Source organism: Aotus nancymaae, unplaced genomic scaffold (genome assembly GCF_030222135.1).
Source record: "Aotus nancymaae isolate 86718 unplaced genomic scaffold, 86718_ANA_hifiasm-v0.15.2.pri h1tg000029l, whole genome shotgun sequence".
Taxonomy (NCBI): domain Eukaryota; kingdom Metazoa; phylum Chordata; class Mammalia; order Primates; family Aotidae; genus Aotus; species Aotus nancymaae.
In genome coordinates this window covers 6,900,893-6,919,880 of record NW_026988442.1, presented here as the reverse complement: position 1 = coordinate 6,919,880, position 18,988 = coordinate 6,900,893, and the positions used below count along the sequence as shown (strand labels likewise).

Sequence of the window (18,988 nt, the reverse complement as noted above, 5' to 3'; positions counted from 1 at the left end):
CCCGGGCATGGTGGTTGGTGCCTGTAATCCCAGCTACTTGGTAGGCTAAGGCAGAAGAACTGCTTGAAACCGGGAGACTGAGGTTGCAGTGAGCCAAGATAGGGCCACTGCACTCCAGCCTGGGTAACAGAGTGAGACTTTGTCTCAAAAAAAAAAAAAAAAACCAAATTGGGTAAGCATGATGATTGGGTATTCATGTTCTTCATGCTCATGTATGAGGTGTGCCTCCTTCAAACCTTGTTTGAAGAAAAAAAACTTGATATTTTCACACATCTTAACTTAATTTGTAATGTGTAGATAACAATTCTGCTATGGTTCACTTTATTTGTACATCATGTTCTAATATACAGAACAGGATTGAGTGTGATGGGTTCAGGTTAATTTCTAACACTTGGGTTTTGAAACCCACCTTGGCCACTTAACTTACTGTGACTCTGAGCAATAACATTACATCATGGTGCTCATTGTCCTCTGCTGCTAAATGGGGTAGCAGTAGGATGTACCTTATCTGATACGATATACAAGTTTTTTTTTTTTTTTTTTTTTTCCTCTATACAAGTGTTATATAAAGGACTGATGCATAGTAAAAAATCAATAAATACCACCTGTTATTAAATAATTGCAGAATATTTCACAAAACAAAACAAATGAAAAATCCTCTCATATGTGATGACTTATTTTGTTTTAGGAATTTTACTGGCTGGTTAAATTCCAGTGTAATGGAACCATATACCTGCATATGATCAATTCTTACACATGCTCTGCAGACACACAGAGAATGTGGAATCTGTGTTACACAGAGTTCTGTGGCTCTAATCATCAGTGATATTATCAAATTCCCATATGTCTTCATTAACACAAAGTGTTAACTTTACTTAAAGGGCAAGGGGCATCTTTGATGGATGTGATTTCTATACGAAAGGACGGGCACTGACTAGCAGGACCCTGGCAGAAACCATGTCCCTCACTCACCCACTGCCAGGAGTGCAGAGCCCAGTGTGGCCTGGGTAGAAGAGTCACATCATCAATGCCAACAGATCTTTCCTACGACTTCTCTGGTAATACTCCAGACTGCTGCCAGTCTGGAAGGATTTTTGAGTCTCATGATATAAAAATCTGGCTTGCCAGTATGTCGATTCATGTGCACGAGACTTGGCAAGACCTCAAAAGTCAAGAACAAATGGCGCCACCACCTTACCAAAGTTTAAAACCTTACAACCCACTGTCTTCATATTGCTGCTAAGTCTGTCTTTGTAATACCTCAACTGCATGTCAATTTCCAACCGCTGGGTCAAAAACCCTTTGACTGTTCCCTAGCATGAAGCAAATAAAGTTGAAACTGTCAGACCATTCTTATTATTGCAAAACATGATCTCCTGAAGTCCGTATGAATGTTCCTAAAGGCTGCCCCACAGTGGTGGGACGAGGGGAGATGTTTCCACTTACAGCATGGCAATGCCCCAGTGCTTCCCGGCTCTCTCCCCCGCTGCCTGGAAACCAGAGAGGCCGATGAGGGCCACCGTGGGTGTAATGGTCAAGGGCCCGATGTACTTCAGTAGAGCCCCAGGCAGGCCTAGGAGGCCAATGACTACTTCTATCAGTGAGGACATGATGATGGCCCCCTGGATCTGCAACAAGAGATGGCACAGACACAAGAGTGAGCTGCTTGTACATTGCACACTCAGAATGTCACCCACAACCACAACTGATAATTCTGCAAGGCGACAAGTTATTATATCATCTAACTGGGGAGATATAGCTGGAAAATTCCCCAGGACCTGACAAGAAACTTCAGTGGGCGCTAACTGGGGCCTGCATTCCTGATACAGGTGTATTACAGAAATGGGCCCTGGACACAAAGCCCACGTGCCTTTTCCACTGCTAAATGATGCAGGCAAAAATTTATAATTCCCATTGAAGAAACACAACATTTTAAGACCAGCCTTAGAGGAACACTGCAGCACAAAGATTCTCAGCTTTAAAGAATGAGCACCCCTCAGGACATCAACAAGACAGTGTTATTGACAAAAATTCTAAAGGGATGTTTTCAATGTGCAGAATGGCCACATCTGTGTTCATTCTGAACTGATGGTGAATTATCTCACAGGTTTGGGAAGACATTAATACACTGTCAGCCGTACTTCCTGTCTGCTTCTGTTCAATTGCACTTTGGCAGACAAGTATCTTTAGTTCTTTCAACGAACACAGGCAAATGCTGAGGCCAGAGTGAACAATTCTATCTGTCGATGATGAGCCTCTGTAGCTCCATCCAGTGAGCCACGAACCTCAGCTAGTTGTGCTGGCAGGTGTGAGTGGCCAGGTCTGTGGGTGTCCAGGAGGGAGAAAACCATTCCTTCTGGTTGCCCAAAGCATTTCCATATTACTTTATTTTAGAGTGTTGCTTAACTACATTTACTTTAACAAGAGAAATAAACATTATCAGTAATTGAAAAAGAAAAGGAGGACTCAGTAAAAGCAACTGCGATTTCTTGGGTCAACCAACAGTGAAGCTGAGAAGAAACATGAAGATGCCAAAAGCAGAGAATGCTTGTCTTTTACCTCTTGGATCCGTGGATACCAGATGTGTTCTGTGTGCAACAGCTCTGCTGTTCCATTGGCAACTGAAACATCTTGAAAACAAAAACAAAGTTTTTCTTGGAGTGAAACTGATTGTCTCACATGGCATATTTATTTTACCCTTTAAGCAGAATCTTCTCCCTATTTTTATTATATTTATGTCAATCCCATCCCTAAAATTCAACCTCTAACAGGACAGCTTATCTTATTGAAAGGTGGATCCTGAAACGTTAATTTAACCAAATGAATTCATTGACTGAGAGCACCCCAAATTGTCAAAAGCTAACTGAAGTGGTGATACACGTTACTAGCACCAGCCTCACACAAAAAACCCAACCTTTGCACACACCTCATTGAAATGCCTGACAGCAAGGTTGCTGGACTGAGGTCTGAAAAACTTAGATAAAACAGAGGGTCTTTTCCAGTTCCCAGATCAAATCAATGGTCACAAAGTAACTCCTAGGAGCAAGGAAGGAAATGAAGGCTGGAAAACTTTGCTCCTAGAAGGTCAAAATGTAATTATATTTTTGAGAGGACAGGTCTGACTCTGATTTTCTCAAATTCCCTATCTTTTCCTGACCTTATCGGGTTCCTTAAGGATCTTTGCAATCACTAAGGAAGGGGAATGAAAGTCATTTGCAGCAAACCACAGTAGCCAGATCCTTAAAAAGCAAAGATGTTTCAGAGAAGGGATGCTGACGCAGCAAAGAAAGTGATTACTGGTGGGTCATAAAATCCACTGAAAGAGAGAGGCAGAAAAATAGCACAAATATTTTTCTATTCCATTCCCATGTTTGTCAATTTCATTAACATAGAGAAATGAGATCAATTCTGATCCTTTCTTGCTCTAGGGTTAGGGATGAACAAGTGGATAGAAAGAGAGAGACAGACACGATCCACAGATTGGAGCATTCTAAGCTGTTTGTGGGTTTGTGTGCTTTGTCCCTAATTCCAGAAAGGATTTAGCGCTGCTGAGGGCAGCATGTCCAGGCCTCCCTTTACACCTGCTTTAAAGGACCCCAATGACATATGTGGAAATAACTGCAATTACCTGTGGTGTTACATTTCCATTTATCTAAAGACAGGATGGCTCGAGCAGGGGCCAAAAATGCAAAAGCACTGGCCTGAAACAGGGGTAACCTAAAAGAAACGAGACCAAAACCATGATCACGGCATCGGGAACTACCGAAGTAGTTCACTATTTGACAACTTAACAGTCTTTTCCATAGACATACAGCACATGAGTAAATGCAGGCACACCTAGAAGAAAAAGCCCCAGTCTGCAAAGGTCTCCTGTGCCATGCAGCCACAGCCAGTGGCTTCCTCATCCTCCCCATTGCCACTCTCCTCCCACCCAGGCAGCTCCAGGGTGGGCCTCGTGGTCAGTGCCAACACCCCAACACTGGTCCCTGCCATCACCACCTTTCCTCTTGCAGGTGGGGGACTGCAGGCATTTAGGCTTCCCTCTTTCCTAGTGAGCTTATAAACTTTTTAAACATTCAGTGTATTTCTGCTTTTTTACCTCCCTCCTCTTCCCTTTAAATTCTTATCGGTTATCATAGGAAAAAAATTCCTTCCGTTGTTTCATTTTGTGAACCAAAACCTGCCCTAATCACAGATTAAGGACAACACAATAGCAGATATAATAAATATTCTGCTTAATCATAAAAATACTTAAAGGTATTCTAACATATTTTAAAGGGCCAAGAAAACTTACAGAAATCTCCATTAAATTTGCTGCCCACATCCTCAAACTAAATGCAGAGATCCTCAAATGACATGATTTGATTATATTTTAGATATTTTCATATTGACTTCATGAACCCTTTAGCTATTCAAAAAGACCATTTTTTAATGGCAATGTACAGCATTGTAGCTAAGTCACATTAAAGTGGCTTTATGGGTTAGCATGAAAACTTAATCACTATTTTTCATATAATTTTGAGAGTAAAACATTAAACTGGCTCCTCCTGTTTTCAGAGCTGGGAAATCTCACACATTCAAATCCTGAAATGCATCAGGAAGCCTGGTCAGTAGCCTTGCCAGTGAGACAGGGACCCAGCATTCCTCCCTTTGAGCTGTCTGGCAGCAAGTCCTACCCACAGTGAAACAGGAGCTGGACTGAGAAATCGAACTGGCTCTGGCTAAAGGACAAGCAGCCTCGATGCAAGTCCAGAGCCCAGCACACACCATTCTGAGCCAGTGAGCTCAAGACTTCCTTGTTACAGATGCTCTCCTGGCTGTTTAATCATGCAATGACATCAACCCAGAGCAGGCAGGGTGCTAGCTTTAAGGCACATAGGCAGGCTACACCATACAAACCAGATGCATTGCTGATGGCCACTCCCATGGGCATGCCCTTCAACAACCATCCAGTTATAATTACCTGCCATAGGGGCCCAGAGGATAGCGGAAGTGAAGGTCACCTGAAGTGGGAATGTACGTCAAAGGGAAAACACTGACTTCTAAGCATTCCGTAAGCACAAATTTTCAGGACTGTACTGAAAGGACAGCATGTAATTAGGGACGGAAGGAATGGTCTAAATGCCACCTGGTTTACTACGGTTTCAGATTTTAAGCAATGCACCCTAAGGCAATGGAACACGAATGGTGAACTGCATTTACAGATTTTATCCTTAGGAATGGCCATGACACATCACACTACATTGGTAAGTCACTGGAAATGGCAAAAGGAAAGACTGGATCTGGTTTCCACTCCTCAGTTAGACCTCAGTCTGAACCTGACCTTGGCATCTGACCTGGGCACCTTTCAGGGTGAGCATCTGATGGCTTAACTAGCACTAAAAGTCACGAGAGCGCTGCTGCAAAGACACTCACTTATTTGCATGCTGCTGGGACCCTGGGTTCCTCTGAAATAGGCGATGACAGAAAACGTCTCCTGAGATGATCTCGAAAGGGCTGCTCATGCCAGCATTACGTGTTCACAGCTAGCCAGACAACACCACCTGACACAAGCTGTTAAGACGCCAGTACTAAGTGCGGACTCTGTCACTGGCTTGACTGAAACATTCTTAGGGACAGTTGCAACAACAGCATTTGAACACATTAAACAAATGAGAGCTTCCCTAGATCACAATTAACAAAACCAACTTTTCAAGAAAACAACTGAAGGTGAAAAAATGGCTTTTTCAGGTGCTTGCCCAGTGTGATGATGGTCAATTCTCAGCTCTTCTCTCTGCACCCACAACACGGCTCCTATTGCACTCATGTGACCACGTAAACCTCAGGCACCCAGGTGGGTCTCCCCAGGCCAAGAAGACTGCCTGCTCTTTTATTTTGTACTAATGAGTGGAAAGGAAATACAGTGAACTGTGCTTTTCTTTACACCAGGGGCGGCCAAACCAGCCACTGGGCCAGATCTGGGGTGCTACTGGTTTTTGTAAGTAAAGTTGTACTGTAACAAAGGACAGCCGTTTATTTACTCATAGTCTACGGCTGCTTTCACGCTACCACGGTAGAGCTCAGCAGGATATTTACACAAAGCACAGGATATTTACTGTTGACCTTTTACAAAGCAAGTTTTTCTGATCTGTCTACAGGGAAAATATATCTTAAATATGTGAAGAGGCAGTGGATGTCTGCAGCTGCAAACTCTCACAGTTAATAGTGGTCACTAGTATTAGTTTAAAAAAACAAAATCCTGAGCAGACCAGCAACTTTGTCATGAGGAGATCCCATGTCGTGCTCCTGCCTCAGGACAGCAGAAGAACCTATGCAATCTCCACAAGTCCTGACTTTATTCAAAACCCTGCTAGAGGCCCCGCGTGTCCAGCTTGATGCCCAGGTAACCTGAACCCCGCTCCTAGCATGGTGTCTCTCACCAGCTCCTTCATACGAGTTCAGCTTTCATTTGTCATTTAAAGCACGGAGAAAATATCATCTCCTCCAATAAATATTCCAGGATCTCCTTTGAATCTGTAATGTGTTTCCCTATAACCTGGGACATTTTGTCAAGATTTCTGCAAGTCACCTCCCAAGTTACCAGGATGCTGCTTCAGGATTCTCTGGAAGTGCTGGTTAAATGTGGAAATTTCTGCATCTCATCCTGGTGAGCCAGATTCAGGGGTGGGTGGCACCAAATCTGCATTTTCAACAATGCCTTCTAGGGGTGGCTGAGACTGAAAACCCCTGTGACACGTAAAGGGATTTATCATTTTGTCACCCGATAAACATTCTTGGGTACTGCTTGACATCGGCACAATTATAAGCAGACAGATGATGGAAAACACGCCCTGAGCCCTTCTGTTTTTGCTGCATGAAGAACACACTTCTATTATGGTCACATATGAGGGGCAGTGATGTGATGGTGTGAAATGCCGTGGGGCTCTGCAGGTGCAGTCGCTTGAGTGGGTCTTAAAGCACGAGAAGTGCTTTGCCACGTGTGTGGGGGTTATGGATATTGAGGGCAGAGAGAGGAGAGGCGCAAAACAAGAGCCACAGGACAGACCCAGGAACCCTCAGAGGACCACAGATTCTCCACCTGTGTGAAAGCACAGGGAGCTCATGTGGTGAAGGTCAGTGGGGACCAGATGACAAATGCCCCCTGCGTTCTTCCTGCAGCAAGAGGAACACGAATGAAGGGCCTGCTCTGAAAGGACCACTGGAGGCAAACTGGGAGGGGTGACCTTAACCCTGAAGCTATTCTCAGTCTGGAAGGAAGCAAGCCACAGAGGACATCCCAACAGGCTGTGGCACAGCTCTGTGCATTGTCTGCTTTTTTTTTTCTTTTCTATGTCTTTCCTTTTTAACTCCCTTTGGCATCGGCTCACATGACGAGCCAGCCTGAATCAGGTCTCCACATGCACCCAGCCTCTATCTGCTCCCTTCCTCAGGCTGCTGCTGTCTGTGCTGGTTGGTGCACTCCCCACGAGCTGTTCTGCCCATCTCAATCTTGAGGCAAGGGTCTCCCAATAGTAGGAAGCAGATAGGCTTCACCCACCATCTTTACCCACCATGTATCCCCAGCACCAATGAATACTTAATGAATTGAAGGAGCTATTTACAACTCACTCAGAGTTGGGGGCGAAATGTGCATGGGTTTTCATGATTCACCCAGATACGCCTCCAGATGCTGGGGGGCTTGCAGCAATCCTCTGGTGCCAACGGAGAAAGTTTAAAAGCTGATGAATGGTTTCTATGGGAAGCACCATGAAGGTACAAACTGTATCTGCCCAGAACTAAACTTAATGAAAATGAATAAAACAAAAACAAAATTCACCAACACAGAGCATATATACCCTGTGCCTGGCTTCCTTAATCTACCAAGACAACAACAAAAGTTGGTACAAAACCTTGCATTGTCAAATGAACATTGACTTGAGATGTAAAAAATTTTGAAAAAATAATCCCTAAGTGATGTAACAGGTTTGGCTTTGAGGAGCTATAGGTTAATTATTGAATCTACCACTAGAAGTGTGTACCAAGTACTTTTAAAGAAAAGCAAGGCCAGGCACAGTGGCTTATGCCTGTAATCTCAGCACTTTGGGAGGTTGAGGTGGGTGGATCATGTAAGGTCAGGAGTTCGAGACCAGCCTGGCCAACATGGTGAAACCCCGTCTCTACTAAAAATACAAAAATTAGCTGGGCATGGTGGTGGGTGCCTATATCCCAGCTACTTGGGAGGCTGAGGCAGGAGAATCGCTTGAACCCAGAAGGTAGAGGTTGCAGTGAGTTGAGATCATGCCACTACACTTCATCCTGGGCAACAGAGTGAGACTCAATCCCCCCCCGCAAAAAAAGAAAGAAAAAGAAAAAAGAAAGACATAATGTGTCAAAGAAAATGTTTTCTTAATTAATAACATGTTCTATCATTTACTGTATCTATCCATTCATCCATTCATCCATCCACTGATCTGTTGAACTGTTGAAAAGTAGCCTGTATAGTTCTATCTGTAGATCATGGTGATGGTGATGTGACTGTGTGAGCTTATACCATATGTATAGTATAAGCTCAACTAACTACACAGCTTAAGGATGAATTCTACTGCATGTCTATTGTCCCTCAATAGAGGTGACATTTAAAAAAATTATGTCTATCAATCTATCAAGTGTTTTGGGCAGCCGAGGCAGGGAGATGATAACATATTCCTTAAGAAACCATAGTCATGCCAAATATTGAAAAAACTCCCCAAATTTAAAACAGGAAAAGAGCTTCCATCCCTATTTGGTACTATTCACTCCTGTGTAGGGCTGCTTTTGCCAGGGCAATCACTTGCCTAAAACGAAAGAATTGGGGTTAGGGGAGGGAATGGGAGGGTGAGGAGGAGCAGAAGGCCATGAGGAGGAGGATGAGCAATTCAGAGCACAGGGAAATATGTTTGGGGCAAGTGGGACCTGACAGTCGAAGAAGAAAAGTTGTAGAGAACTAAATTCATTAAACTTACAAGCAACAAGAGGACTCAGTTGGACTCCCAGGCCCCTGAAACACTACAAATGCCAGCAAACATAGAAAGGGTATAGTAACTGAAGGGAGACCACCCAGAAAAGCTAGAATTTCATGAACAAAATCGAGTAGACCCACCCTAGAGAACAAGCTCGGCTCAGGCAAGAGGAACTCAGGCCTCAGGAGGGGCTGGATCAAACATCCTTACAGCTTTCTGACAGCCTCTGCCACAAACTCCAGGGTCAGTGGGCCCACCCTGACTGGGGACACTGGCAGTGTGGCTGACCCAAGCCCTACTGCACTCATCAGGTCCGAGTTGCTCCACGAGGCTGCCCAGCCCTTGCTCGCTGCACAACCGCTGTACCACCTGCCTCCTTCCCTCCCAGGGGGCTCACTAAGATAAAGAGTCAGCCAGTGAGAGTGGACAGGTACCAGGCATCATCTCACTTGATGCTAACAACCTTTCTTTTGAGACAGGGTATTGCTCTGTCACCCAGGCTGGAGTGGAGTGGCGCAAATCACGGCTCACTGTAGCCTTGACCTGGTCTCAAGTAATCTTCCCACCTCAGCCTCCCGAGTAGCTGGGACAGGTGTGCACCACCACACCTGGCTAAATTTTTTTTTTTTTTTTTTTTTTTTTTGATGCTTTTGTAGAGACAAGGTCTCCTTATGTTGCCCAGGCTGGTCTTGAACTTCTAGGTTCAAGCGATCCTCCCACCTCGGCCTCCCAAAGTGCTGGGATTGCAGGCATGAGCCATGACACCCGGCTCACTAACAATCTTATTGTCAGTTTACCATTGAGGAAACAGGGCTTGGAGAGACCTGTTTGGAGAGAGCTTTTCCAAAGTCACATGACTATTGAATAATGCAAAGGGAACCCCGCTGCCTCTGAATTCAAGGACTCCAGTGCAGCTGGCAGGGGCGAACAGAGCAGAGACTCTCAGTCAAGGTCATTGCCTCTGCATTCTCACTGGTCTCCCTTATCTCAGCTCACTGCCATCTCCACCTCCCAGGTTCAAGAGATTCTCCTGCCTCAGCCTCCTAAGTAGCTGGGATATGTAGGCACCCACCACCATGCCCAACTAATTTCTGTATTTTTAGTAGAGATGGGGTTTCACATGTTGGCCAGGCTGGTCTCCAACTCCTGACATCAGGTGATCCACCCCCCTCAGCCTCCCAAAGTGCTGGGATTACAGGTGTGAGCCACCATGCCTGGCCTGGATTCCCACATTAATGTACAATAATTCTTTTTTAGTTAAATGGGTGGTAAATTTTTTTTATTTGGGCCCCAAACCCTGCTATTATGTGCCTGCTTGACATGACAGAATACAAAGGATTTGACATCTCTTACATGGTAATTTTGGCAAAAATGCTTACCCTAAATCAATCACGCCTCCAGCCCCATCTTCTGATTGACAACAAATGAGAGGGATTGTGGGACAAATCAAACAATGTGACAGGGACATGGATCAGACAAAATCAGACCATGGGACACTCACGAGACATCAGTTCTGGAAGTTTTTTAAAAAGATGATGATGTGGGGAAGAAAAGGTGGAGACAGCAGAGAGACAAAACAAACAAAGGCACCACACGAAGGTGACTGGTTTAGGGAGGGAATAACTGTGAAAGGTATTTTAGGGACAACTGAGAAGTTAAATATGAACTGCATATGAGATGATGTGACGGAATGATTGTTAATGTCCTTGGGTGTGATAAATGGTCTCTTGTGATGCGTAAGAGACACCCTCATTGCTCATTGCTAGGAGAGTATGTAGGGGTGAGCCATCATGCTATCTGCAACTTTACTTCTTTTTTGTTTGTTTGTTTTAAGACAGGATCTCGCACTGTCTTCCAAGCTGGAATGCAGTGGGGTGATCACGGCTCAGTGAAGCCTCAAGCTCCTGGGCTCAAGAGACACTTCCATCTCAGCCTCCCGAGTAGCTGGGACCACAGGTGCACATCACCACATCTAGCTAATTATTTTTATTATTTGTTGAGACAAGGTCTCACTATGTTGTCCAGGCTGGTCTCAAACTCCTGGGCTCAAGCAATCCTCCTGCCTCAGTCTCCCAAAGTGCTGGGATTACAGCCCTGAACCGCCTTGCCCAGCCTGCAACTTTGCTTTCGAGTGGCTCAAAAATTTTAAAAATTACACTTGTACCCCAATGCAAATACATATACAGAAAGAGAAGTGGGGGGAGGGGGTCCAAGTCTCACTCACCCCAATCTAATCACTGCATCCTTCCATGCTTCTAAGTTTTATAAACAGTCATGAGTTCAAAGTCCTCAGATGTAAGACCTTAAAGTCTCCTGGAGCCACTCCTTGTACTCAGTGAATACGTATCATGAACAACATTCCAATAGGGCCCCAGGAACCTGACGGGATAGAAGACAGAGGAACTCTCTCTCCTTAGAGCAGACAATCTGTTTAGAGGCCTGGTTCCTAAACCAGCTACAATGACACTCTTGGCCAAACGCTACCTTTTCTCAGCACATCAATGTGCTGTGTGCTTACAGCAGGCCTGAGAGTGGCTCCTCTGAGAGGGGACATCCTACCTTTCATTTTGCTGGAGAGGTCAGAGTGATGTCTCTAAGAGGGGCCTGGATTGAAAGGCTGAGGGTGGCCCCTTAAACACAGTAAGGCTCTCCTGCCAGCCTGTGGGAGAGACAGTGTTGGGACAGTGGGGCAGGGTCTTGGAGGACCCTAGAGACACCAAGGATTGGGGTGGGAACTCTGGGAAGCTTGGAGGTACCACAAAAGAATGACAGCTGCAGGCTGCAGCACCTCAACAACCCTGCCCTGATTTCTCTGGATTTTAAAGGCTTTGTACTAATACCCAGAAGAAGGGTTAGCTGGAATTGACATCATAGACCAGCCAGAATGGGAACAGTTGAAACCTTGCTCAGGGGAACTCGGTAATGAAGACCTCCTTGAAGCAAAGCTCAAGGGATCAAGGTCAAAGGAGAGGAGGGAGAAGGAAAAGGCAGGGAGAGAGAGGGAAGTAGCACCCATGAGGAACTGCCTTTCCCCGAACAAAGGCTTGGAAAGCACCAAAGCCTCCTAAGTCCATGACAACTGGGGCTAAAGCCCACAACCTTCAATGCAAAAAGACAACGGCCCCTGGAAGAAAAGAAAACATTTTGATGCCAGGAGAGATATGCAGCGAAGGAAGGGCCTGCAGCCTGCCAACCCAGACACGCTTCATGTGGCCTTCGCCAGTCAGCCTTGGGAAACGTGCCCCATGCTGTGTGGCATCCTACAGTGGGCTTTCTGTGCTTGAATGAGGTCTGCAAAGACACACATCTGTTTTACCTTCACGGGTTGCTGTCAACTCTGGTCCTTTTTATGGAATGAAACAGGTTTCCAGGATAGCATTCCACTCAGATCAAGAGCCCATGTGATATGAGGAGGGATGACCTGACCACAGCACTTTGTTCCTTCCTGTACTCGAGACGCTTCTGCAGAATAGAGGGCCCACCCCTCAAGGGCACAGGACATTATATCTCCTCAGGCTCCCTTCGCCCTCAACATCCAGCGACCGGGTACTCAGCAAGAGGTAGTCAAACACGCTAAGCAGATACGGAACTGAAACACAACAGGGGAACCACCTCGGAGCTGGAGAAGTCTGACACTGTGCCTTAAAAATCACGAAAGCTGGACATGAGAAACTTTTCCTTCTGCTGCTCTAAGCCTAAGGAAATGAGTGCTGAGCTGCTCAGAAAACAAAAACAACCCAAAAAAGCCTACAGAGGCCATCTGCCACCCTGCCGGCAGGGTGCTGCTGGGAGTCAGGCCTGCACCCTCAGCTGTGCCTGCCTTTCCTTCCACCTTGCTCCCCACTCACAGTCTCTACCCCAACTGCTCTATCTATTTATTCTATCCTTTTTTGAGCAGAAAATAAACACAGAATTCTAAAAGAAATGATAATTCACAGCCTATGACGGATCTATCTAAGCAACTAGCAAAACTAAAAGTCTAAAATATGAGCTCACATTTTCATAAGCAAAAACTCCCAAAAAGTATTCCAGGAAACATAATAATCCAAGGAATAATTCCAGGAAACACAATAAATTCATTAAAACAAAAGCTAACTATATCATTCCCAGGACATCTTAGGAAGAAGCATCCTTTGATTTTCACAAAGGAAACAGGGCTGGAGGGGTCACTTTTCCATAATGCCACATGCTATAAATATCTCTCTATCCTCAGAAGTATAGGTTCTGATGCCCAAGGGGTTAGAATTCCATAAAAGTATCCCAAAACCTGACTTTCGTGAGCACTGGCCATGCGCCCAGCTCTGGCAGCATTGATCTTGGTGAGCACCCCTAGAACAGATGCTGTCCTGAGTAGGATGTGGGAGTCCAATGACCAGAGGGGACCTCACCCTCCTGAGGTTTGGCTGCCAACTTTGCTCTGCTGGATGGGAACAGGACGTATGCTCATGGAGTAGCTGGCCACTTTGGGGATTTCTGCTCTTCTCTCACTAAACCCATAGAAAACCTGAGGCAAGGGTGTGAGAGGTGGTGCAGCTGACAAGGTAGCCCGGCCTCTTCTGGCCCAGTGCAGAGATGGGAAGAGGAAGGGTGGAGGAGTCTGAGTCCCAACAGGTAGGGATGGAGGATGGAGAGATGTGAGGGGATGAGAGGAGAGGAGACACACGAACATGGGGTGCAGCAAACATGCCCCCAGATGGTGACTGGCCAGTCAGGGAGGGAAACAGCGGCCTGTTCCATTGCCTCAGTGCCCCTTCGCTGCCTCAGACACGCAGCCCCCCACATAGCAGGCCCCCAAGTGCACCCAGGACCTACACAGAAGATCTACAAACAGGTTCTGAGGCCGTGCAGAGCAGGAGCCCCCACCTGAGCCCCTGCTCACTGCCCACCTGCTGGTCGGAGAGGCAGCAAGGGGTGCAGGCAGCACCGCAGGCTCAGAAGATTCACAGCAAGAGCCCCCCCTAGCCTGGAGGGCCCGGCCGCCCATGAGGAGCCGGTGGGGGTGCTCCCCTCCCCCATCCCAAAGGCTCTCTCTAAGCTGCTTAGCTAGAAAGATTTTTTTTTCCATGTCTTTTTCACATGTAAAATACATTCAGAAAGATTCCTTAATCAGGACACATGAAGCACATTCCACTCCATGCTGCTTCTCTTTCCAGCTAAGGATTCAAAGCAGGAAGGGACTTCCAGAATGAGGAAGAGTAAGACTCGGGGATGAGTTCAGTCCCAGCACAGTCTCCTTCCTATCCCACACCCCTGAGGCTTGCCTGGGCCCACATCACTTTTCTCATGGATGCCGCTGATCCCCTAGGACCCCCTATGCTTAGTAACCAAGTAACATCCTTCAAGGCACAGCCCCAGAGAGTGTGTCCCCTGCTAACGAAGCCAATGAAGGTCCCCTGTGCCTACTGATAAGGTGCAAGTCCTGGCCTCTGTGTGCATGGTCGGGGGATCATGCCAGGCTGTGGCCTCCTGCCTTTACTCCTGCCCCTGCTGGGATGGAAGCTGTTCCCTCAGCCCTCCTGGCCAGAGCCCTTGGAGCCTACAGGGCCTGTCTCAGATATCACCTCCTCCAGGACTCCCACCATGTCCCCTGGAGGATGCGTTGCGTCTCCCTGATGGTGCTGCCCTTCGTGCTATGCGTCATGTGCTTCAATGTCACCACTGCTTCCACCACGGCCAGGCCCTAGTCACCCACAACTGCTACACAGACCAGTCACTGAATATCTGCAGGGCTGAGCCAGTCTCTTCCTCTTTGCCCAGGTTAAGAGCACGGGTACTACCCATACCCCAACAATCACAGAAAACCCCTACCACAAGCCCAGTGCCCCACCAAAGCCCCAAACACACCCTCGCCTGCCCAGCAGTACACAGCTGCTGACTTGATTAGTCAGCACCACCTGATTTATGACTAAGCAAATGGCCACACTTCGAGGAGGATGGAAGCAGGGGTGGGTGGGGCTGCCATTCCTTGCACAGCCAAAGGTCATGGGGGACTCACTGACTCCTCACAAACACAGCAAGTAAGGCTGCTTTCACCCAGCCTCGTGGGCATGGGGCACACAGACACACACCCTCCTCCAGGCCACATCTCTGCATTTTGGGTCCCTGAGCCATCCCAGTAGGGTGTCAAATCCCTCTCCTGTTCTTACTCCATTCAAACTGCGCCCCAGGCCAGCAGGGAGGTGAACCACGCTGACCTGGGTTGTTCCATTTAGGTCTTATGCCCCAACAGTGGGCAAGATGATGCCCTCTATGATCAAAAGTATTTACGCCAAGTGCCCCCAGGCCTTCCTTTCTGTGTCCCATTAGGCAACTGTGCCCATCAGGCTCAGCTGCTGGCCAGGCCTGGCCTCCTTGGCATAAGCTGGGGCAGAGCTGCACACGGTGCATACTTCACTGCAATAAAGACGGCTTTCATTCCCTACTCAGGTCAAACCACAATGCTCAACGAAAAACACTGACCAAATTCACAGAGGGATGGTGCTTACAAATCCACAGATAAGTCAGCTGTTTAGAAAAAGAATGTTTCTCCAGAGAACAGCACTCCATGGGCAAAATAAGGGTCCTGAGTCAGCCAACAAAAGCTTTGCTGTGCACTCTGGACTTTAAGCACAGAGTCTTGAATGCTGTACCCAAAGGATGACAGGGTGCCAGCCAGGTTGAGCCCTCCTTGGAAGGCCCAGACCACATCTCTTTCCCCTAGTCGGTCAGTGATACCCCTGCCCTACCCTCTGGGGGGCTTGAAGAGACCCTCCTCCCTTTGGCCCAGCTTGGTGGTTGTGGGCAGAGTAGCATGGGCTCGGATCTGGGAACCTTAAGAGCTCATCTACCTCCAAGGCTCCCCTATCCCTCTGCTGTGTAAAAGCAACTGTGCGGTCCCAAAGGATTCTAACATATCAGAATGCAGTCCCTGACTTTAGCCCATACCCACCTTCCCCCACAGGCAGGGCCAGAACTTACTCAGCCTGTTTTTGAGGGAGCAAGAATCAGAGCTGGCAGTGAACTCAGGACAGTCCTGCCAGACCAGGCTTCACCCCCTGAGTAGTGCCCTGGAGTAAAGTAAGAGGCTGCACCGTGAAGAGGGTAGAAGAGCAGGAAAGGAGAGGAAAAGGCAAGCTTGCAGGCGGAGGGAGGAAGGTAGGAAAGGACGTTTCTTCTCCTTCCTTTGCCAGCTTCACATCCATTTAAGCTGGTAGCTGGAGATGCAAAAATGAACAAGCCCAAGCCCTGGCATCAAGGAGGAAGCACCATGGGGAGAAAGGCATAGAAACAAAAAGGACAAACTGGAATAACGGCCACACTGGAAGGATGAACACAGGTGGGAATTCAGAGAACAACGAAGGGCTCCACAGAGTCGGGAGGGCAGGACAAGCTGGGCCTGGAGGATGAGCTGGTGTGTGCCAGGCGGGTGGGGAGAAGACGCACAGGAGGGTAGACGGTGGGCCCTCGAGACTGAGGCAGGGCTCAGAGGCATGGCTGGAAATGGAGGTAGGGCAGAGAGCAAGGACAAGCCAAAAGCTAGGTGCAGCCTGGTGAGGAGAGCTGCAGTATGGCTCACCCTGAGGAGGGTGCAGAAGTAGAAAGATGGCACTGAGTATGGGGCACAAAGTGGGTCCAAGAGCAGTGCCCTGGAGGCAGGGAAGCCAGTGGGGAGCCTAGTGGGACACTCTGGTCTGAACTCAAGGAATGAGGGCACAGAGGGGTGCTGGGGAGCGAGCATGACTTGCCAAGGGGGCAAAGGGAGGAGAGTGAGGCTGAGTTTCCAACTTGGACAACTGGGTAGGGGAAGGTGGTGGTGGTGCCATTCACCAAGAGAGGAAGCGATTGGGAGGAAAACTGCAGGGTGGGGACCAACGGGCACTAGGACACTCCCTCGCCTCCATTCAGTCCTTGCAAACAGCCCTAGGCAAATGGCATGGCTCAATGCCTTCTGGAGGATTTGGCATCCCCCATTAGTACCCCAATCTCACCTGCATCCAAATGTTGTCTGCAGCAAAGTAGTGATTCCCACACAGAAGAAAATGGTCCCGATGAGCTGACTGGTGGCCCACTGGTCGTACCCCACACACATGGCATCAGCCAGCAGGAAGGGCACCGCGATCGTGCCACTGAAGCAAGTCAGGTAGTGCTGCAGGCAGGAGGAGAGTCACAGGAGAAACAGTAAACCATTCCTTGTTTATTCTGGATTTCATCCTGACTCTCTTGTTGTTAAAAAATAGCCCACATAAAGAATCTCCTTGGTGTTTTAGATTTATATTCTTGTATACCAAGCCATATTTTTTTCCTTCTTTTTCAGCATTTCTCCTTTTTTGTTGTTGAGATAGAGTTTCACTCCCATTGACCTGGATGGAGTACAATGGCACGATCTTGGCTCAGTGCGACCTCTGCCCCCCGGGCTCAAGCAACTCTGCTTCAAGTAGCTGAGATTACAGGCATGTGCCTCCATGTCTGGCTAATTTTTGTATTTTTTGTAGCGATGGGGTTTCTCCATGTTGGGCAGGCTGGTGTCAAACACCTGGGCTCAAGCAATCTGCCTACCTCTTTCCCTCCCAAAGTGCTGGGATTACGGCATGAGCCACCGCACCCAGCTGCATTTCTCCTTTTTATTACATTTTCTTGCCTTATTACTCACTGTCATTATTACTTATTACTTGGATGAATCCATGCCTCACAAAGGACAACAGTCAATATGAGCACTGGTGATAGTTTACTCATGTAATTCTTATTGGAAATATTCGGGGTTTTTCCCCAAAATGCTTTTCTGGCATAAATTGCTAAAACCATAAGGCCTTTCTCCTTTAATCTGTTATCATGAATTGTGATGTGCTGAACAATATATTCTGGCATGCTTGAAACAAACCCTAGTTAGTCATGCTGTATTTTTCTTCTGGGATTTCATTTGCTAATATTTTATACAGAATTTTGCGTCTATATTCCTAATTAGTCTACTTCTTTAAAAAAGTTCTTTCATGTCTGGGGATTAAAGTTACATAAGCTTCATAAGTTACATACGCATGGGGGGTTTTCTGTCTTTATCTGTGAGCTGGCATCGTTTCTGCAAACAATGCCTGTTCCAGTCAGGGCAGGGTTAAGGTCATATGGTAGCTGTAGGAATCTTCCAGAAAGAACCCCATCCCACTTTTCTTTGGGACCCCCTCTGCCACACCTGTAGCCCCGGTAGGATAGTCCCAGCACTCACGACTCACTTCCCTCCTTTCCCCCATTGATCAGTTCCATTTCTGTTCTGCAAATTTCCTACTTTTCTTCCAGCAGCTTCCCATTTCTGCCCACATTTGCCAAACATGCCACATGTAGCCCATGAAGCCCAACTGTGTAGGAGTTTCCTGGGGTGAAATATTCCTGTTCAGGATGTCTCAAGTCTGCTTCCAAGTTTATATACTCTGAATGGTCAGGAAGGACATGACACAGGCGGGGTTTCCCACTCCTGTCTGACCAGGGAAGACTGCTAGAAACATCTATAAGATAAACATTCCAAAAAGTGTGTTTCCTGAATCTGGTTCAGAATGCCTGGCCCAAGGTAGATTATTTGCCAAGGCCACTCAGCAACTTTGGCTCTGACTCCTCCCCTACTTAACAAACACCTGCCAGTCCAGGTTACCATGTGCTTTGACACCTGAAAGTGGGTGAGGGAAGGGCAGGGCAACTGGAAACTCGACCAAAGCACCCAACTGTTGGCAGGCACAACCCTGCCCCAGGGTGAATAAACATCTCTGGACAATGAGATGGATTTTCGCAGCACCTGAGATGCCTTAGGTTGAACAGATCACACAAACTTGAGAAAGGAAAAATGGTAAGTCAGACCTCAGAACAGAGTCCAAGTTAAAACCAAAGCAAATATAGGCCTGGGGTGTGCATCTAAGAAAAGACCCTCCCCACATTGTCCCGTTTCTCCAAAACATCCCACATTAATACTATAAAAGGGAACAGGGTGCTGAAGACAGAGGAGGGAAGTACCAAAGACGCTGGAGGCCTCCATCAGCCATGTTACCACC

General features: G+C 47.2%; 1 protein-coding gene across 4 annotated transcripts in view; it reads right to left on the bottom strand.

Moving 5' to 3' along the window:
* The window catches only part of SLC23A2 (solute carrier family 23 member 2), a 140,075-nt gene that overhangs the window by 29,659 nt on the left and 91,428 nt on the right, over positions 1-18,988 (bottom strand). For all 4 annotated transcript variants that reach the window (XM_012455395.3, XM_064382256.1, XM_064382257.1 and 1 more), the window contains 4 exons: positions 16,946-17,103; positions 3,629-3,717; positions 2,560-2,630; positions 1,447-1,628 (listed from right to left, as the gene is read on the bottom strand). In XM_012455395.3, the coding sequence (XP_012310818.1) occupies positions 1,447-1,628; positions 2,560-2,630; positions 3,629-3,717; positions 16,946-17,103 (500 nt within the window). The remainder of the gene's footprint in view (positions 1-1,446; positions 1,629-2,559; positions 2,631-3,628; positions 3,718-16,945; positions 17,104-18,988) is intronic.